General features: G+C 34.7%; 2 protein-coding genes across 2 annotated transcripts in view; one reads left to right on the top strand and one right to left on the bottom strand.

Annotated features, from left to right (window-relative positions):
• Positions 1-22675, top strand: part of SPRED1 (sprouty related EVH1 domain containing 1) — a 108641-nt gene that overhangs the window by 50573 nt on the left and 35393 nt on the right. The window contains exon 3 of the mRNA XM_023230275.2: positions 21345-21513. Coding sequence (XP_023086043.1) covers positions 21345-21513 — 169 coding nt within the window. The remainder of the gene's footprint in view (positions 1-21344; positions 21514-22675) is intronic.
• On the bottom strand, positions 11609-12153 carry LOC111554623 (60S ribosomal protein L23-like). Its single transcript, XM_023230279.3, has one exon. The coding sequence runs from the start codon at positions 12151-12153 to the stop codon at positions 11656-11658; it is 498 nt and encodes a 165-aa protein (XP_023086047.1). The 3' UTR covers positions 11609-11655.

Raw genomic sequence — 22675 nt, 5'->3', positions numbered from 1 at the left:
GTCTGGGGCCTCCAGACTGCCTTATGCTATTGTTGTATATGTGCTTGAGGAAAGAAGAGTTGAAAAGCACTGCTCTGCATAATTGGCTTTCATGCTTTATGGATGATTGAGAAAGAAAGAATTTGAAAGAAACACCAGGGGTTGGTGTTGTAGCCTAAGAAAATGAAAGTACTACCTTTCTTTGAGACACTTGGGGATGGAATGATCGTTGTCAAGGACAGATTCTGAGAGAGTCTTGGCCGGGTGTGGTGGCTCATGCCTGTGATCCCAGCACTTTGAGAGGCTGAGGCAGGTGGATCATGAGGTGAGGAAATCGAGACCATCCTGGCTAACACAGTGAAACCCCATCTCTACTAAAAATACAAAACAACAACAAGACAACAATTAGCCAGGTGTGGTGGCACGCGCCTGTAGTCCCACCTACTTGGGAGACTGAGGCAGGCAGGAGGATTTCTTGAACCCGGGAGGCGTAGGTTGCAGTGAGCCGAGATTGTGCCACTGCACGTCCAGCGTGGGTGACGGAGCGAGACTCTTTCTCAAAAAAAAAAAAAAAAAAGAAAAGAACGTCTTACTTGATGTGTGTGAGCTGTAGCTTCTGTTTCCTTCTAAATCTTTAAAGCCTTGATTTCTTCCTTTAATTCTTTAATACAAGTTAGTATTATCTTGGAGCACATACAATTTAAATTGTTAACTAAAATTTAACTGTTCATTTGTGTACATCAGAGAGTTCCACATTGCCTATTTAGTTTTTATTAGATATAATGGTTCTTCTCTGTAAGTAGGACACTTCTGTCTTACATTTTATCAAAATGTTTACCATTTGTATAGGTTATGTTATTTGACCATTTTTAGCTGATACATGATATCTGACATGTAAATTTAAAACACTGAATTATAATACAGCTTTAAGATTTTTTAAGTTTCTGAATTAACTAGTAACAAAATGTTTGCTAAAATATTTAAACACAGTTTTTAGTTATAGGGATCTAAAGTAGTTTTTCCTTAGTTTATTTAATAGATAATAAAATATTATAAATTTGTCAGTATTATTAAAATTTGCTAAAGCTATGCTTTTTAAACCATATTATGGGCTAAGGTATGACAAAAGAATAGGCTGAGTAGAAAGATAGGAGTCTTTTAAAATGCCTGAATTCCTGAAGATGCTCTGTGGGGACAAGAAAAAGCAAGGTTATAAGACAGTTACCATTATAAACTTAGAGTGACAAAGGTAATATTGAAATGGAGAAAGGAAAAACCAGAAATATTTCCAGTTTGAGAAGTTGCCAAAGAGATTAAGAAATTGTTTTTAGGATTAATAAGTAATTAGGTTGTGGATAAAATTGTTTATAGAAATTGAAGTGCCTTGAAGATAATGATTCTATTGTTTAACAAGAGTATGTTTTAAAAATAAGGTTTCTTTTCAGTAACTGTAGCCTAAAACAAAATTTGAATATCTTTTCTAGGAAGAATATAATGTGGTTATAATATAGCAGTAGCTTTATTAAAAATGAGACTCACCCTTTCTATCATGGGGGAATCTTAAAAGACCAGGGAAACATCTTTCTGCCTTGGATTGAACTTTATCAAAGTGCAGAACAAGAATTTCCTGCTAAGCTTTTCCACTGTGCCTCTGAATTATTCCTTTGTGAAACTTCAATCCTACAGAAGTGCTCCTCCACTAAAAACCAATTGCCCTAACTAACTTTTCCTTAGGATTCAGCCTTCCTAGCAGTTTTGTTTCTTGAAAGATACTAGTTCTCCTATTCACCATAATACCACAGTTAGGAAAAGAATGGGAGTGGGAGTAGAGATAGTGGAGTATTGTTATTGTTCCTTATTTCCCTTACAAGTTATTACTCTATCACCCACATATATAAATCCCATTATTGAATCTATGTAGCTTTCAAATCAGCATCTATTAGCTTTCATTTTCATCTACTGATCTTAACAATTTCTTCCCAAAGCCAGATTTTCTACATCTGAGCCTCATCATTCTTGGCTACTTTTGTTTGCAGTCTCGACCTTCTGGTCTTCATTTCATCAGCTACTTTTCTGGATCTGGTTGTTACCCAGAACTGTTCCATTTGAGGAATTTTATAATTTCCTGTCGTTTCTTTTTTATTACCATCCTTCTGCTCTTTAATTTCATATCTTCGCTATTACATTGTGCCTCCAATTTGTTCCTTACTTAACTAGATTCCTTCTGGCTTCAGTATTTTTTTTTATTGTTTTCTTTTTTAATTTAATCTAAATCTTTTCAGTCAATCTCTGAAACAACCCTTTCATTCATATTTCAGTAGACGATCTGTTGCTAAGTTTTTTTTAACCTTACTTGACACTAAAGGAACTTCATTGAATCCTACAGTATTTTCTTTTAATACTCTTTTTTTGGGCCAAGCACGGTAGCTTATGCCTGTAATTCTAGCACTCTGAGAGGCTGAGGCGGGTGGATCGCCTGAGGTCAGGAGTTCGAGACCAGCCTGGACAACATGGTAAAACCCCATCTCTAAAAAAATACAAAAAAAATTAGCTGGGCATGGTGGCGGACACCTGTAATCCCAGCTACTCAGGAGGCTGAGGCAGGAGAACTGCTTGAACGTGGAAGGCAGAGGTTGCAGTGAGCCGAGATCGCACCATTGCACTCCAGCCTGGGTAACAAGTGTGAAACTCCGTCTAAAAAAAGTGAAAAATCTTTAAAAAGAAAAATCTTTTCTTTTTAAAGGTGAGTTGTTCATTCATGCAATAAATATTGTTGAGTGGCTACTCTGTGCTAAGTACTGTTCTAGGCACTGGGAATATGTAAGTGAACAAAAATAGAAATCTCAGTTCTTAAGAGAATATACATTCCAGTGAAAGATAAATAGTACAATAAGAAAACAGGAAAATGATATGCTAGACAGTACTAAGGGGAAAAAACAAATTAGGAAAAGGGAGTATAGGGGAAGATTTTTGTTGGGGATGGGGATTGGTTAAAATGTGTGTAGACACAGTGACCAAGGAAGGCCTTACCAAGAATGTAGGTAACATTCGTGTAAAGATTATTTATATTGTGAATAGGGTCTCATATTTTAGTTTGTATGTTCAGATTTTCAAATCTTGAGTATTCTTAAAGTAGAATAAAGTTATCTTGTTTCAGTTCGTATGTTAAACTGTATAAGATCTTGAAATTGTTTGGATTTGGTGAATGTTCTCAAAATGTGCATCAACAGTAGTTATAAACTTAGGAATTATCAGTGATCCCTCCATTTATTCAAACAGATCTTCTTTATTCTTGATTCTGTTTCATTCTTTTAATCTCTACCCCTCTCATATCTTTCCTGCAAATAAGCCTACTTTTTTTTTTCATTGCCCAGTTTTACCTGGCTCCTTCTAGCTTCTGTGTTGTTTACCATAATTAAATTTCTAAAACTTAGGTCTAATACTCTTTTAGGATTCCCCACTAATTTCCTAGAGACTATTTCATCTCCACATAGAAAATGTTTATAAACTGGCTCTGTTCTCCTTTGCTTTAATTTGTCTGCCTTTTTTCTCCAAGGTAATAATTTCCATGGTAGTGCCTTACTGAGTTACTTGTAGTTCATCAGAAGTACAATGCATAAGAAAATGCCCTTCCCCTTTTACATTAATAAATATGGCACTATAAAGATAACATATTGAGAGATTATGTGGAGTAGAGAATGTTGATAAACATGTTGTTAATGCTCAGAAAACAATAATGGCAGGAAACAGTGGTTTCCTTTTTACTGTCATAGATGGAAAAATAGGAAAACTGGGTTAAAGCACCTTGGGCAAACCAATTTTGCTGTGAAGAATTGGAATTGAGATAAATGGTAATAATAACCAGTCTAGAATCCTGTTCATTTCATTATTAACCCATTGAAAACGTAATAAATTAGGGATTAATTACTTTCTGTGCAGCCATGAATTTTGTAGTTTTCCCCAGCGGTTTTGCAACAGTTAATTATTTAATATTGCTAGTATACCTTGAAGAGGGGGAAAACGTCTGCCTATTAGCATTTCTATTCTCTTTCCCTGGAGCCTTGTGGGAACTGGTTCCTGAAAATCAAGATTTAGAAAACGTCCCAAATTATTATACCTTCCTGGTTACCTTTATTTTCTCATTTAGCTTAACACTTTCACCTTTCTTCAGCGTACTCTTTATTACTACATTTCCTCTTTCTTCTTTCAAACCCTGCATTTGGTATCTGAAATATTTCCTCTTTACAATTTATTTTAAACTAACATCATTCCATTCTTTAGTTACTGCTTTTCACTGGTTGATTTGGTCTGTCAGCCTCATCAATATTATCTTGGCTTCATCATTCTCTTTTATACGTGATTGTGGTATATTTCATAATTTATTTCACATCCTTTCCATTGCCATTAAACTGTAATAGCCTCCATCATAGCTAAATTAAAGCCCAAACTCTGACCTCAAATTATCGACCATACTTATTAGCTTTCCAAATGTTTCTGCATTACTTTTGTTTTATTACATTCTAAATTATAATTTGAATGTGTCCTGCTTTTCATTGAGTGGTTGACTGTTGTATTCCTTTGTTTAATCAACCACTGAGTGCCTTCTATGTGCTTGACTTCCTGTATTAGTTTCCTTGGGCTGCCATAACAAAATAACGTAGACGGAATGGCTTAAACAACAGAATTTATTTTCTCACAGTTATGGAAGGTGGGAAGTCCAAGGTTTTGGCCAATTTCTGTTTCTGGTGTGGGCTGTCTTCTTGGCTTTCAGACTGTCGCCTTCTTAGGGTGTCCTCACATGGTCTAGGGAAAGAGCTATGGTGTTTCTTCCTCTTACAAAAGCACTAACCCTATCAGATTAGGGCCCCACCTTTATGACCTCATTTAACCTTCATCATTTCCTCACAGGCTCTATTTCCAAATGTGGTCACTGTAGATATTAGGACTTTAACATATGAATTTGAGGGGAGCACAATCCCTTCAGTCCATAGTACTTCCTATTCCATTCTACTGTTTCTGTTGATTGTTAGTTGAGTAGTAGTCTATGATGTGCATGTACCCTCTCTAAATTATTGTAACTTTGATATGAAATTAAGTATCTGCCAGTGCTAGTTTTTCTCATTAGACTTCTTTAACTTTTGTAGGGAGGGGTATATTTTTGCTTATTCTTTCAGAACGCTGGACAGTTTATGTTTTTTCATATATAGGTACATTCACTTAAGTTTTTTCTTAGGGATATAAAAATGTGGCAGGGGGCTATTGTAACTGATATATTTTAAAAATCATTTTTGGTATCTTTTGAAGCTCTTCATGCAGCTTTTAGAATAATGTTAGACAATATTGGTGTGATAATATCTCTTTATTTTCTTTGTGAATTTAAAGGAATTTCTAATGTTGCACAGATAAGTATAATGTCAGCTATTGTCTTGAGATGTCCTTTATCATGATAAGAAAGTGTTCTTATGTTCTCCGCCTCCCCGGACTAGAATTTGGTACTAATTTTTATGAAATCTGGTTTTGCAAATGTCTCATAGACCTTTTAAATTGAAGTTTTTGTTGATATAATTGTAGATTATTAATTGCTGTTGTAAGAAATAATAAAACAAATGCTCTGTACACTGTACCCTGTTTTCCCAGTGGCAACATTTTGCCAAACTGTATTGTCATATCACAAGGAGGATATTTCTGTTGATACAATATATCATATTCAGATTTCCTCAGTTACTTGTATTCACTTTTGTGTGTATTTAACTCTGTACAGTTTAAAATACAGATAAAACAGTTTTACAGTTTTATCACGCTTTCACTACCACAGACAAGATGCAGAACAGTTTTAACAACCACAAGAATCTCTTCTTTCTGTTGATTTTATCACCACGTCTATTTCCCTTTTTGCCATGCAACCACTATTCTGTTCTCTCAATTATTTCTGTAATTTTGTCTTTCAAAAAATGTTATACAAGTGTAATCGTAAGTATGTAACCTTTCAGGATTGACCTTTTTTCTTTCATGATCATTCTCTGAGGGTTCATCCAGGTTATTGAGTATCTCCAGTGTTTGTTCCCTTTATTGTTGAGTAGTAGTCTGTGATATATATTTATATGACTTATTGAAGGATGTCTCGGCAGTTTCTAATTTGGGGCTAAATATAAGTTTGCTGTGAACATTCACATACATTTTTTTTCTGTGAATGTAAGTTTTATTTCTCTGGGATAAATGATCAGGTATGCAGTTACTGGGTTGTATGGTAGTTGCATATTTAGTTTTGTTAAGAAACTGCCAAACTTTTTTCTAGAGTGGGTTTATCATGCCACATAGCCACCACCGGTTTATGAGCAATCCATTTTCTAAGCACCCTCACCGGCATTTCAAGTAGCCACTGTTTTTTGTTTTACTCATTCTGAGAGATATGTAGTGATAATAACTTACTGTGGTTTTAATTGCATTTTTCTGATGGCTGATGATCATCTTTTCATTTGATTATTTGTACCTTCTTTGGTGAATGTCAGTCTTTTTGCCCATTTTCTTATTGGATTGTTTGAGGTTTTTTTTTTTTTTTTTTAGATAGAGTCTCCCTCTAGTGCAGTGGCGCGATCTTGGCTCGCTGCAACCTCTGCCTCCCAGGTTCAAACGATTCTCCTGCCTCAGCCTGCCAGGTAGTTGGGACCACAGGCATGCATCACCACACCTGGCTAATTTTTGTATTTTTAGTAGAGGTGGGGTTTCACCATGTTGGCCAGGCTGGTCTTGAACTCCTGACCTCAAGTGATCCATCCACCTCAGCCTCCCAACATACTGGGATTACAGGCATGAGCCACCGTACCCAGCCTTGCTTTTTTACTATTGAGTTTGGAGAGTTCTTTATATATTCAAGCTACTAGTCCTTTGTTGGAATACATGGTTTGAAAATGTTCTCTCCCAGTCTGTAGCTTGTCTTTGCATCCTCTGAACATGGCCTTTTGCAGACCAAAGTTTTAAATTTTGATAAGGTCTAATCTATCAAGTTTTCCTTTCATGGATCATGCTTTGTGTCAAGTCCAAGAACTTTTTCCCTAGCCATGGGTCATGAAGATTTATCCTGTGTTTTTTTCCTAAAAGTTTTATATAATAGTTTTACATTTTACATTTAAGCCCATGGTCCATTTTAAGTTAACTTTTGTGTAAGTTGTGATACTTAGATCAAGGGTTTGTTTTTTTTTTTTTTCCTATGAATGTCCATTTCTTGCGCCATTGTTGAAAAGATGGTCTGGATTCCTCCCTTGAATTACTTTTGTACTCATTAAAAATCAGGTAAGCATATTTGTGTTCTTTATTATGTTCCATTTCTCTATTTGTCCATCCCTCCACCACTACCACACACTGTAGTATTGTGGCTACATAAGAAGCCCTAATACAGAGTAGAATGATTCCTCCCATTTTACTCTTCTTTCTCAATATTGTTTTAGCTATTCTGGGTCTGTGCCTTTCCGCCTTTCCATATAAATTTTAGAATATTCTCTGTGTGTGTGTGTGTGTGTCTGTGTGTTAGACAAAGTTTCCCTCTTGTTGCCTAGGCTGGAGTGCAGTGGCACAATCTCAGCTCACTGGAACCTCTGCCTCCCAGGTTCAAGTGATTCTCCTGCCTCAGCCTCCCGAATAGCTGGGATTACAGGCACCTGCCACCACGCCTGACTAATTTTTGTATATTTAGTAGAGACGGGGTTTCACCATGTTGACCAGGCTGGTCTTGAACTTCTGACCTCAGGTGATCCACCCACCTTTGCCTCCCAAAGTGCTGGGATTACAGGTGTGAGCCACTGCGCCCAGCCAAATTTTAGAATATTCTTGTCTGTATCTACAAAAAAACCTTATGGGGGTTTTGATAGAAATTATATTAAACCTATGGATCAACTTGGGGAGAATGGACATCTTTACTATGATGAATCTTCTAATTTATAAATGTGCTGTGTCTCTGTTTAGGTCTTTGAATCCTTTCATTAACATTTTGTGATTTTTCAGCACATAGATCTTGTATGTTTTGTTAATTGTATACCTGAATGTTTTTCTTATATGTTTTGTTAATTGTATACCTAAATATTTTGTTTGGAGCAATTGTAAATACTATTGTGTTTTTAATTTTGGTTATTGCATGGCCATTGTATATAGACATGCTATTAATTTTCATGTGTTGATCTTGTATCCTGTTACATAGACATATTTAATTATTTATGCAAATTCCCTGGAATGTTTTAATGTTGACATCATGTCATCTACAAATAGGACGGGATTTGTTTCTTTCTCTTCAATCTATGTGTCTTTTCTTTTTCTTCCCTTACTTCTGTGGCTAGAACCTCCAATTCTATATGGAATACAGTGATAGTAGAGTACATCCTTGCCTTGCTTCAGATATTAACCAAAACACATACACTCTTTCATCCTTTAGTATGTTGTTGACTGGGGTTTCTTGTAGGCATTTTTTATCAAATTGAGATAATTCTACTCTTGCTAACTTGCTGGTAATTTTTATCATGACAAGGTATTCGAGTATGTTAAATTTTTCTGTGTCAATTGATCACATTAGCCTGTTGATATGATAGATTATATTTATTGATTTTTAAATATTGAACCAGCCTTGTTTCTGCAATAATTCCCACTTGGTCATGGTATATAAGTTTTGATACGTTGTTGGACTTGGTTTGCTAATATTTTGTTGAGGAATTTTGCATTTAAGTTCATTAGAGATAATAGTCTATAGGTTGGTGGGATTTTTTTGGTACTGTTTTTGTCTGATATTGGTGTCAAGGTAATACCGGCCTCATTAAAATAAGTTAGGAAGTATTCTGTTTTCTGGAAATATTGTAAAATTGGTGTTAGTTCATTTTTAAATGGTAGAATTTTTCATTGAAACTATGTCAATATAAAGATCTCTTCAGAAGATTTTAAATTACAAATTCAGTTTCTTTAATCGTTATAGGACTACTCAGGTTATCTCCATCATAGTTGAATTTTTATAATTTGTGATTTTTAAATAATTGGTCCATTTCTTTTAAGTCGTCTAACTTATGAGCATAAAGTTGTTCTTAGTAGCTCAGTTATTCTTTTAAAGGGTGCAGGAACTTTAGCAATATCCATTTCATTCCTGTAATTGGTGATTGGTGGCTTTACTCTTTTGTCAGTCTTGCTAGAGATTTATCAATTTTATTGATTTTTAGAAAAGTAGTTTTTGTTTCATTGATTTTTCTTCTATTTTCAGTTTTATTTCTGTTGTCATTTTCTTTTTGCTTGCTTTGGGTTTATTTTGCTCTCCTTTCTTTAGTCTCTTGAGGTGGGAACTTCAATTATTGATTTGAGATTTTTCCTCCTTTGTAAAGTCCAGACTTTTGAAAAGACTTCAATTCACTGTAGTATAAAGTTTTGGTTTTATAGGGCCGGGTGCGGTGGCTCAAGCCTGTAATCCCAGAACCTTGGGAGGCCGAGGCGGGCGGATCACGAGGTCAGGAGATCGAGACCATCCTGGCTAACATGGTGAAACCCTGTCTCTACTAAAAAAAAAAAAAAATACAAAAAACTAGCCGGGCAAGGTGGCAGGAGGCTGAGGCAGGAGAATGGCGTAAACCCGGGAGGCGGAGCTTGCAGTGAGCTGAGATCCGGCCACTGCACTCCAGCCTGGGCGACAGAGGGAGACTCCGTCTGAAAAAAAAAAAAAAAAAAAAAAGAACAGCCTGGCCAATATGGCGAAGCCCCGTCTGTACTAAATACAAAAATTAGCCCGCCAGCTCCTTGCCATTTCTCATTCCCTATGTTGTATTTTGCAGTCTGGAGCGATGAAGGCCTCTGTGCTCTTAGGCGGGTCCTTCCTCTTTTCTTTCTTGTTTTGGAATTCTTCTGGACTCAACCCAGCAATAACTGCAACGTGCTCTGATGATTGGTTGTTAGTCAGAATGAAAATAAGGCCCTTTGATAATAACACAGAAATTAGAATTCGCGACATACACCTGGGAGATCACTGTCCTGTAACAAGACTGTTGTCATTTAACTACGAGTTTTCTTATCCTGTCACTTCTTGTGGGATCAAGAAAATTGCTTAAATTCCCATCTGTGATGCATTTTGGAATGAGTGTGTTTGATGCCAACACCTTGAAAGAAATCCCTCAAAAATCAAAAACAAGAGTCACCAGCTCCCACACACAAAAAAACATGGGCACCTAATTTTAAAAGTGTTAATAAGGAGCAACTCTCCAAGAAGTCACTGCGTCAATAATGCCTGTGTTATAACACCCTCTCCTCCCCAAAGCACTAGAGCAAGTGGTACATACTTGCTGAGAACCAGTTTCATCAATACTGTTGATGTGTCTGTACAAAGATGAGTAGCAATATCTGTTACCAGTTTCACTACATTTTGGAGTTTGGGATAACATATCTATACCATGATATTTACATCTTTAAATGAGTTAATTTTAAGTGAAATTGCCATTCTAACTCTGAAATCAAGTTCGTACATAATAAAACTTGCAAAAAAAAAAAAAATACAAAAATTAGCCGGGCATGCTGGCGGGCACCTGTAATCCCAGCTACTAAGGAGGCTGAGGCAGGAAAATCGCTTGAACTCTGGAGGCCAAGGTTGCAGTGAGCTGAGATCATGCCACTGCACTCTAGCCTGGGTAACAAAAGCGAAACTCCATCTCAAAGAAAAAGAAAAGAAAAGAAAGTTTTGGTTTTATAACATTTAATGTTATTTATTAAATTATTCAAATTTATGCATTTTTTTTTACCTTTCAAAGGTTGAATATCTCCAACTATCATGTTTTTGGATATTTTTGTGTTTCTAAATGGTTTCTGTGTTATAATAGGGTATTGCTGTATCAATTGGTCCATAAGGTTCATAACTGTTAAAGCCTTAGATCGTCGAGATTCATTTCGTCAACATTATATGAGCCCATCTCCAAATTATAGAAATCCAGTGAGGGAAAAGAGAATTGCCTAAGCTTATTTAGTTTTATTCTGGCAGTTTAGAAATCTAGCAGCCTGTGGGGACCTGGGAAAAAGCTGAGTCAAGAAGCCTGCGCCCGGTTGTTTTTTATTATTTTTTAGTATGCCTACTAGGAGTCAGAGCCATATTAATTCCTAATTAGGAGTCAGTTTTGACAATGCCCTCCTCTTATGCTCGTAGAATTCCCTTACAGTGTCTATAAAAGGTGGTGACATTCTTGTTTTTTGACCTCTAGTCCTTGCCATATTTCCAAGAGGTGCTGGTGGAATCCCAGTGTATCTCACCTCACATTCCCTCATTCCATGTCATTCTTGCTTTCTAATTGTTCACTTTTGTTAATAGTTACAGGTCTCTAATGGTTTTCTATTTTACTTTTCAGTTAGTTTGATAAGTTATAGATTTTTAGAAAATTGGCTTGTTTCACATAAGTTTTTGTATTCAAGGTCATAAAGCTTTATATTGTATTCTTTATTAATTTTTAAATCTTTACTTTCAGTTTTATCTTCCTAACATAGTTTTCCTCTTTTTCTTCCTAACATAGTTTATTTGTACTTTTTCTTTTTTTCTTGTCCATTTCACTGGTCTTTGCAACTAATCAACTGTTGGCAAGGATACTCTCAAGACCTTTTGTATACCTTTTACCTAAATTCACCAAATTTGTTTTTTAATGGGTTTAAAATTTTTATTTTTACAAATATACTGGAGAATCATGCAATGCTGCCAGCATTGGGTGCAATCCGGGGCCGCACGTCTGCACACTCCTTTGCTGCTGGTCCTGTAATGGCAGAACCTTTCATCTCGCCTTTATTGTTCACTATGACCCCTGCATTATCTTCAAAATAAAGAAACACACCATCTTTTCTACGATATGACTTTCGTTGTCGAATGACCACTGCTGGATGTACCTTTTTTCTGAGCTCTGGTTTGCCTTTCTTGACTGTGGCCATCACCATGTCACTCACACCAGCAGCGGGAAGTCTATTCAGCCGTCCCTTGATCCCCTTCACGGAGATGATATACAGGTTTTTGGCTCCTGTGTTGTCAGCACAGTTGATCACAGCTCCTACTGGAAGACCCAGGGAAATCCGGAATTTCGCGCCAGAGGACCCACCACGTACGTCCTGGCTTCGACATCTTGAACGACGGAAAGAGGAAAAAAGGCAAAAATCACCAATTTTTAACATTTGCCACATTGAATGTATCATTTTTCCCCTCTCCCAACACACACACAAACACACACCAACACACGCACAAAAAACACTTTTTTTCTGAACTATGTGATGTAAGTTGCATTACAGCCTGCTTTTTACCCTAATTGTTAGTGTATTTTTCCTAAGGACAAGGATATTCTCTTACAAAATTATAGTATATTATCATATTTAGGAAATTAACATAAATACATTACTTTAATCTACAGTCCCTATTCCAGTTTTTACAACTGTCCATGTAATGTTCTTCTGACAATTTTGTTTCTTCAGTGTAAGATTATGTTGAATTTAACTGCCATAGCTCTTTAGTCTTCTGTAAAATGAAGCAGTTCCTCAGTCTTTAATGACATAGACATATTTAAAGAATACTGGGCAGTTACTTTATAGAATGTTTCTCAATTTGGATTTTTCTAGTGTTTCCCCGTGATTAGATTCATATTATTCATCCTTACCCACAATATCATGTAACATCTTGTGCCAGAAAGTAAAGTTGTACTCAAAGGATGAAATCTTGTTGAAAAGACACAAGTCAGCCTGAAGGAGTTCCCTTTATCCAATTAAATTAGGATAAATGATTATAATTCATTGACTAAAACAGGAATTCATATTATCTATATTCTAAACAAGCAAGCAAATGGGGGAAAAGTAGTTCTTCCTTTCTGTAGAATTTTTTAAATGAATTCATACTTTTTAAATTCTTAATACTGTTTTTGGGTTTATTATATTCATTTTTAACATTTTAAATTGGCCATTGAGTTCATTTTGTTTTCAGATTTTTATTTTCACTCTAAGCTTTTTAAACTGCAAATTTCCTTTTTGGCTTCTTGTTTTGGATTGTTGCACGACACAAATTTTTATATGGAGTTAATTTCATTATCTTTTAGTTCTAAGGGTTTTCTAATTCTCATGCTGATATATTTGATTCACTTGTCATTTAGAAACAGATATAATTTATTTCAAAAGAACAGGTATTATAAATTAAAATTTATTGCATTGTGTTTAGAGATAATAGCCTATGTGATAACAATTACATTTGTCAAGATATATGTTATATTGTGGGTAAATGATTAATTTACCTAAGTCTTCCACATATTTTAGAAGAATGTATTTTTCAGGTAATTCATACAGATTTCTGTGTGTGTCCCATAGGTCAGACATTTTAATGGTGGTATTCAAATCTGCTTTATCTTTACTAATTTTGTGTCTATTTCATCTATCAATTATTGAGACATATATTCAGGTATCTTACTGTGATTATATATATGTCAAGTTTTTCTTGTGTTCTTTTATTCTTGGTTAATAAAAATATATGGATTATATTTCTACTAAGTGAACTTTATTCGTATTACCTTTTAGCCTAAGAGTCCATTTTGCTTATTATTACTCTTGGCAACCACCACCTTTTCCCAATATTATCATGTCAAGTTTAATTCCAGCTGCACACTTTTTCATATCCTTGTAGTCATGTGAGGCTCCCGTTAAATTTTATTCCTCTATTGGTTGTTTGTTCAAATTTTTATTATTTGCACACATATGTGTATATTTTCTCGCCTTATTTATTTCACTAGGAACTAGGTAGGAGTATGGGTTTATTGGAGTATGGAAACTATAGATACTGGTATTCCAGTTACTATCTTTTTGAGTGAAAATAAAATACGTATGTATGTCTGACTGTCGAATATCTGATCTCTTTTGTAACTTGCTGGTTTTTATATGAACTATTTAGTCATATAAAAATAATGTGTTAAAATAATGTGCCATAATTATGAAAATATGATACCATTTTCTTTCCTTCTTTCCTCCTTTATTCCTTTTTTTTCCTCCCTCCTTCCCTTCCTTTTGTGGTAGCTGAAGGTAACTGAACTGCTATTGTGTGAGAATCACTGCCATTGCTGCTTCTGTTACTATTTTTTTTTCAATTTCTAAAGTCCCACTCAGCTCAGAACACAGTGTTAAGCACAAAGTTATATTAATAGACAATTGTAAAACATGTATTTGATAAGATAATTCTGTGTAGAATGTCATAATTATTTCTTAAAGGGTACGAGTTTTTATATCATTCAGAAAATTAAAGTTCATAATAAGAGGCAACTATTTGAGAGATCAGTTATGACTTTGGTTACCAAGTAATTTAATTTGAATTTGGAATTATTATTTTTAAAATGAAATTATTTTTCATTGGATTCAAAGGTATTTCAGAAAGTTACTAGTAAAAATTTTTATGTCTGGTTACCAAGCGTACTACTTCTTAGATAACACTATTTGTGAACATGTAATTATCTGCTTGTAAGGTAGCAACTATAATATAGTACTTAGTAGTTTGAAAGTATATCTTTAATTGTACTCTCTTCTTCCAAATTATTAGTTGTTATTAGTGAAACAAAAATGCACGTACACCCATTTTTGGCTTGGTCTATTTTAAATGCTTCTGGCAAGCAACACAGTTATTTTACGATGGGAGTTTTGCTCTATATTTCCCAAAATAACTTGGAATAAGTCTTCAGAAGTTGTAGTTATTTAGTAACCACAGTTTCTCCCCCTTTTTTTTCCCTTTGTAAATTCTTACCCTGGAACTGTTTGCAGATGAAGGAAAAGGGTTGGAGATTGAAGCATTTTTACAGCCTTTGGAATCCATTAACTTAAACTCCTCAGAATTTATTCACATAAATTCTTTGAAGTGCTTACTACTTGTATTTGTCACTCAAACACCTCTGTCTCAATACTCAAAAATCATCACTTCATAAATAATGATCTCCCAACCTCACATAGCAAGTAACCTATTGTGGGGTAGTGGCATCACCTAGTCACCAACATCACCATCACTACTAAGATTTATTGAAGATTTACTGTGTGTTGGGCAGCATTTTGAATACTTTATGTATTAGCTCATCTAATTCTCAAAAGTCAGCTGGATGGTGAATGGTAGAGACTGGATGGGACCCAGCAGGTCTTGGCTACAAAGCCTGCAAGCTTAACTAATTACTATACTGAATTCCTCTTACACAGTAGTAACAGTTTTCTTCTTCCTTGGGAAGTAAATGTGTCATGCTCCTGCCCTATTCTATTTTTCATAGCTTAATCATTATTTTGAACACTTTTCACTCATAAAAATCCATTTTTGTTAAACACTTTTTTTCTTCCGCTGGCCCTTAACCTGGTGTAGTATAAGGAAACCATTTGTCTTCCTTCTCCCTTCATGTGTATCAGATTTTAATAAATTTATGTCAACAGTATTTCCAGTTTTCTTGAAGTCCAGAGTTCACCTGTTTATCTATATTTTCATAAATAACTTCTGTTAAATGTTAACAGACAAAAGAATAGAAAATAAAATTAGACTTTATAAGTTGTTCTTTTCGTTACCACTGGATTGAAAGATCTTCTTAAAATATCTGTGGTTCCAAAAATATTTACCTTGCTAGTAAAGAATTTAGACTTGTATGTCTTAAGCAAATTAAATTTGTTTAGATTTGTGTTGGAATGCAGAGTTGTGCTACCAAAAACACCTACATATTGTATTTTCCTCCTTTATTATTATAGTCACCTTCCTAGAGCTGGCTCCAGCCAGTCTATCTGCAGCAATTATATTGTACTCCAACCTGGCAAGATCTGTTTGTATGTAAAAGTCTGAATTTTTCTTCATGCAGTCAGTATAAACATTTAAGTGCTATTGAATTTGTTGTGGCTTTTTCTAATTTAAAATTTTTCATTATATATATATATATATTTTTTTTTTGTGGTAAATGTATTTCTAATCCCAGTGCATTTATAGATGATCAAAAGTTCAAAAAGTTCTAGTACTAATACTAAAACATTACTCTAATTTGTTCTTTGTCAACCAGCCGCATTTTTAATGAATCAGTGAAGGGTTATTCATGTCACATTATTTTAGCAACCTATTCTTTATAGTAATTGTTGTTGATTGAGTCCTACATTTAATATTTACTTTACAGTAGCTGTCTACACTTATGATGTCTTTCCAGTTTATTAATATGAAGTATCTTTTGAGTAAAAAAGAGGGTGAGGCCACTTACTGGTTGGCTTTTAAATTTATCTTTACTATCTATTTTATGAATGTCTTTCATTAATATTGTGGGGGCCTGCTGAAATTCACACCTACAGCTAATTCATACTAGCAAGAAGTTTGTTCAGCTTTTAATTAGAATTAGGGATGTGTTCCAATACACTGAATATTTTTAAGATTATGTTTTCAATAGCTTCTGGCAATGGCCTTTAGGATAGTCTTAAGACTTAGAATTATTTGTTTCCTTTTGCACCATGTCTTGTCTTACAAAGAAGACAAGACATTAATTGCCATTGGTAATTAGTCTAACTTCCTATTGGCCAGAAATAATGTATCCCTTTACCTCATTTCTCCTACAAAGTAAATAATTCACTTGGTAATATGGGATTGGTTGTTTTTAATCTCTTGTCAAAGATGTAATTGCTATTTTCTACAGTTTGTTTGCTAATTATGCCCATCTCAAATATGGTAATTCAGCACTGATCTCTGCTTCCTGTATGATTGTTGTTACTAATATTACTGTTATCTTTTAAGATACAGAATTAATACAGTGAAAACTACATTGAGCTAAAGTCAGAACTTAGTGTTCTGATATAGTTGAGAAGGGACAGTGAAAATAGGCAGTAGGTTTCAGTAATTTTAAGAATCTTCTATCCCTTAAAATTATTTTTGCTCTTCAGGAATGTAGGTTTAATTCTGATCAGATGATGAGTAAACATCTTCTGAGGCATTCTTTTTCTTTGCTTTCTTTTTCTTTCTTTCTTTTTTGTTTTTTAACAAGTTTCAACCCCATTGATTTTTTTTTTTTTAAGTTTGAAGTAGATAGTTGGTATCCATCTCTGTTACTTAATCAAGGTGTACTATACATTGTCTTTAGTGTGATTAAAGTACATTTTTTAAAATGCTACTTAAAAGCAAAACAGCTTTCTAATATGTCACTTAGATAAATAATATTGTACGTTGCATAGGGAACCTGTGAGAATTATGTAAATGAGTGATAGACTCTTCTAGGAGGCATATCCTAAAAAATATCTACAAAGATGTTGGGCGATTGTGCCAACAGATTACCTTTTTTCTTTTCCACTGCCTATTCCAAAATTCATTTTAGCAACTACCATAGAAGTTTTTACCTAAAGGATAGTCAGTTTTATGCTACATTAAATATATAATAGCAACAGTATTTTCTCATATTTTGTAGATAGAAGTAAACAAGTTGAGATCGTTTATAATTAGTATGTTTTTGTACTGGTTGGTACGATATTTAAACTCGGTATTTTCATGACTTTTCGGTGGAACACATTTCTGCATAGGTACTTATGTGAGTCAAAGAGCTAGTTCATTAGCCTCTTCACTTCCTCAGTGCATTTTAAAGCTAACTTTTATTGATGTATTTGTAATTTCATCTTTTAGATTCAAGGGGTACATGTGCAGATTTTGTTACCTGGGTATATTGGATAATGCTGAGGTTTGGGGAATGATGGATTTTGACACCCTTGTACGCAATAGGTTTTCAACTCTTACCTCCCTCCTTCTCTTTCCCCTCTAGTAGTTCCCAGTGCCTATTATTGCCGTCTTTGTGTGTCTGAGGATCCATTGCTCCCACTTATAAGAAATAACATGTGGTGTTTCGCTTTCTGTTCCTACATTAATTTGCTGAGGATAATGGCCTCCAGCTATATCCATGTTGCTGCAAAGGACATGATTTTATTCTTCCTTATGGCTGTTTAGTATCCCATGGTATATGTTTTATAAGTATATATGTACCACATTTTCTTTATTTAATCCACCATTGATGGACACCTAGGTTGATTCCATGTCTTTGCTGTTGTGAATAGTGCTTAAACTTATTTTTAAAACTACTTTTTCTGTGAGTTTTGGGAGGCTCTAAACAATAGATGCCTTTTGAAGACAAGGTTAGGGTAGATCACGTTGAAATTTAATTTATCTGAGAGTTAATAGTTGAAAGTTTTAATTTTGGAAAACAGAAGGGGGGCTAATTCAGTAATATTTTCATGTATTAAAAATTAATTTAGTGGTATTATATATTAAAAACTAGAATCAAACTGTTCTTATGTCCTTACCTTTTTAACAATTCCAATTTAGCATTGTTTTTACAAAATACTGCTTTTCCCACTGTTTATGGATGTAGTAAAAATGTTGCAGTAATTTCTGACACTAACATTTACTTCCCCTTGAATTCTAGAGCTTAATCATGAATTGTTGTTGTTGCAAAATGGTTGTAACAAATATTTAATAGTAAAGCTGTGTAAAATGCTTTAGCAAAGTGCTGACTCATAAAAGTTCTGGATATATGTACACTCTTTTCTTGTTTTGAGATAGAGTTTCACTCTTGCTGCCTGGGCTGGAGTGCAATGACACAATCTTGGCTCGCTGCAACCTCTGCCTCCCAGGTTGAAGTGATTCTCTTGGCTCAGCCTCTTGAGTAGCTGAGATTACAGGCACCCACCACCATGCTCGGCTACTTTTTGTATTTTAGTAGAGACGGATTTCACTATGTTGGTCAGGATGGTCTCGGACTCCTGACCTCAGTCGATCCACCCGTCTCAGCCTTCCAAAGGACTGGGATTACAGGCGTGAGCCACTGTGCCTGGTTGTTAATTCTTTTCTAATACATGTAGAGTCGTCAAAGTATAGGAAGCAAAACTCTTGAGATAATTTCACTGCATTGCCTATAAACGGGCAGGACTGAACCTTAGTCACAGTTTTGGTTATTTCTGAATTAATAAAAGTTACTACCAAGAATTATTATATTCAGTGGTATGCTGATAAAAGGTTTAGCAATCAGCTTTCAGGAGGGGACACAAGTCAATGATTTATAGTATTTACATACCTCCACCATGGCTGCTTTCAGTCAGCATGCCATCATTGCATATGGCATTGGGAAGAAATGAGCAGCAGTGTGGCATTACATAGTATTTCTACCAGAGAGACATAAACTACCTCAAGAACATAGGTAATTGTGAAAATAGAGTAAAATAATTAGGAACTGATGAGTTTTGTGTATTTATTATTTTATTTTTAATGTAATGTATTTCATTGTAGAGTTATATATTCTAGCTTTTTAACAATGGCTCCCAAAATTCCTGAAAATTTAATACCTGGCTCTTGGGTGCCAGTGTAAGCAGACTGTAGCAGACCTCCCCTCCAAAAGTATAAATTAGAGATTCCTAGTCCGTGATCTATGAATGAGTTCCTAGGGAAGTGCATAAAGCCTGAAAGTTTTTCTGAGGAGAAGTATTGGTGTAGTACCTAATGTTTGTCTGCCACTATAACTTAAGGATTTGGCAAATAGACAAAGATCAGCTCATGCAGGGCCTAGTAGGTCATAGTAAGAATTTTAGTCTTGAAAGCATTGAAAAGACATTGAAACTAGGAAGTGGTCCAGTAAAGTTGCTACTTTTTTTAAGAAAAATTATTACTCTACCTGCCGGGTAGTGTAACTACTACTAGTAATTCACTACTACTAGTAATATATGAGGAGATCATCAGCAGTGCATGGAAGAGATGTGCAAGTGGTAATGGTGATTGGAAAAGAGTGGAGGTAGTGGAAAGATAATCTTTCACCAAATACCAACTGAGCATTTATTATGTGTCATGTGCTACTATGGGTTTCATTTGAATTATTTTTAATTATTTCCTCCTATTTTCTTATAGGGGATTCTTAAAATAATTAAGATGTGTAGTTCTAGTCTTTTTATTAGATTAATTACAAAGATCACTGATAGATCCACTTTTGTTTTATATAGTAATAGTGACAACTAGCGTTAAGCATATTGTGAATATGATGAAAGACAAAGGCCCAGGAACGAAAGATTGAAGAGACCTTATAACTGTCCTGGAATGGATCGTACACTGGAAGGATTTTTAAAATGCTATAAAAGACATTATTAGTATAGTAGGCAAAAGTGGAACATGGTCTGTGGAACATGGTCTATAGATTAAAGTTCTGTGTTGGTTTTAAATTTCCTGAATGAGATCACCATACTGTGATTACATAAGAGAACAGTATTGCACTTAGGAAATACACTCAAGTGTGTATTAAAGATCAGTAGAACATAATATATGTAACTCCTTTGAAAGAATTCATAATAAGTGTTTATACATGGACATATGCATAGAGAATGTTAAAAATTAATGTGATAGGTCTGGATAAAGGGCAAACAGGAATTTTCTGTGTTATTCTTGTTACTTTTCTACAAATCTGAAATACTTTCAAAATAAAAAATTTAAAAACCAAAGGTGTATTGCTTCATACATTGCATGAAGCTCTTTACACAAATGCACATTCGGTCATTCCACTCTAAGCTCTGGGATATTTTAATACTGCAATTTCTATTTTAGAGATGAGTAAACTAAGGCTCTAAAAAGTTAGGTAACTCACTTAAATACATATTTTGAGAAACTGGCAAAGTGTATTTCTTTTACTGCCATGACCGTTAAATCCTTACACAAAATATAAATACATCTTTTAAGAAATTTAGGAAAATGACTTTATTTTATTTTGTTTTGTTTTGTTTTGTTTTTGAGACAAAGTCTCACTGTGTTGCCCAGGTTGGAGTGCAGTGACCTGATCTCAACTCACTGCAACCTCCGCCTCCTGGGCTCAGACAATTCTCCTGCCTCAGCCTCCTGAGTAGCTGGGATTACAGGCGCATACCACCACGCCCAGCTAATTTTTTATATTCTTAGTAGAGATGGCATTTCACCATGTTGGCCACGCTGGTCTCAAATTCCTGATCTCAAGTGATCCGCCTGCCTCGGCCTCCCAAAGTGCTGGGATTACAGGTGTGAGCCACTGCCCCCAGCCAAAAATGACTTTAAAGAGTTAAATTTCTATTACTACCAACCCCCTGCCTCTTTCCTGGAGCTAATTTCTGATATACTCCTCCGGAAATTTTGTGTGCAATGGGAGTGTATATATGTGTGTATTCTTTAAAATGGGAGTATAATAAGCATCCTGTTTATAATGTGTATTTTTTTATTCCATCTTAATCTCTAGTGAGTGACTTTGTGAAGACTTTATTTAAAATATTAAAAATTATTCATTAAAAAGTAATAGCTTTTTATCACCTCAGTTTGTGTTTATGAGCTACATTAGATGCATTTGATACATGTATATTAATTTTTGGTATTTGGCTTTTATCAGGTGGTTTTGGAATGTATGCTTAAAAAAGACCTCATTTATAATAAGGTCACTCCAACATTTCACCACTGGAAGATTGATGACAAGAAGTTTGGTCTTACATTTCAAAGTCCTGCTGATGCTAGGGCTTTTGATAGAGGTATCCGAAGAGCGATAGAGGATATTTCTCAAGGTAAGCATTCTTGACTATTTTCTTAATTTATTTATCAGTTATATATAGTAGAGGCTATCTTTCTTAAGGTTGACCAAAAGTAGTTTTCACACTTTAACCATGTCAGCTTTTGTGATATGCAACCTGGCTTTGAAACCTCACAATAGATGAAGAGAAAATAATAGACTCCTTAACCTGATTTGTATTTGTCACATCATAGTCTATGTCAATTGTATGTACTATCTTGAATAGTCCATCAACAGCTGACTTCAGAGAATTCAAATGTTTTAAAATAAGAGCTTGAAGGAAGGGGGACTAGAAATGTACAGCTGTGAGAATCCCAGTTGGTAGTCTACTTGTGTATGTATGACACCAGTCACATCCTTTTTTTGGGTAATTATATAGAACTTGTAATATTCAAATGTATGTAGACTCTAGTTATTCCACGACAAAAGTCTTTACTTTATTGATTTCATTATTGAGGATTGGCAGAGACTTCCAAACCTCATCTATTCCTTTGTTATCTTTCCAGTCTATTAAAATGTTAACTCAAAAGCATACAGGTTTTGAAGGGAAGAATATGTTTTTTTATTTAAGACTGACTTATGCTAGCTTAAAAATCACAGTAAAACCCATTTCTTCCCATCAAGGTAGAAATATCTAAGACTTGATTTTTTTTTTCTAATTAGGAAGGAAAATTATTTCAATTTAACTAACTTTCTGTATAAAGTAACTGAAAGTGTGCTAGACTACATTATGATTTGTGTATTTTGAAGATGTCATTTTAATAAGAAAATCTGAAAACATAAACTGTGAGACCAGTCACAGGCAAGAACATGGAAATACATTGTACAAATCTGTTTTGATAGTGCATGAAACTGTAGTTAAGTAATTTATTTAGCTACTTTAAAAGATTGGAATTTGGTAAGTGAGTAATTTTTTATTCTGATCCAGAAAAAATTACTATGAAGTAATAGTACCCATTTTGCATTTATTGTAAGACCCCATAAATTCTCCCTAGATCAGTGTTCTTAACCTTGGCTACACATTACAATCACCTGGGAAGCTTTTGAAGCTTAAAATGACTTAGTCTCCACTCCAGACCAATTGAATCTATCTGGGGAATGGAGTCGAGTCATCCCTTATTTTTCACAAACTCCAAGTAAGTTCAAATATAGTGAGG

The sequence above is a fragment of the Piliocolobus tephrosceles genome, chromosome 6 (genome assembly GCF_002776525.5).
Source record: "Piliocolobus tephrosceles isolate RC106 chromosome 6, ASM277652v3, whole genome shotgun sequence".
NCBI classification, from domain to species: Eukaryota; Metazoa; Chordata; class Mammalia; order Primates; family Cercopithecidae; genus Piliocolobus; species Piliocolobus tephrosceles.
This window is presented reverse-complemented; position numbering and strand designations above follow the sequence as displayed.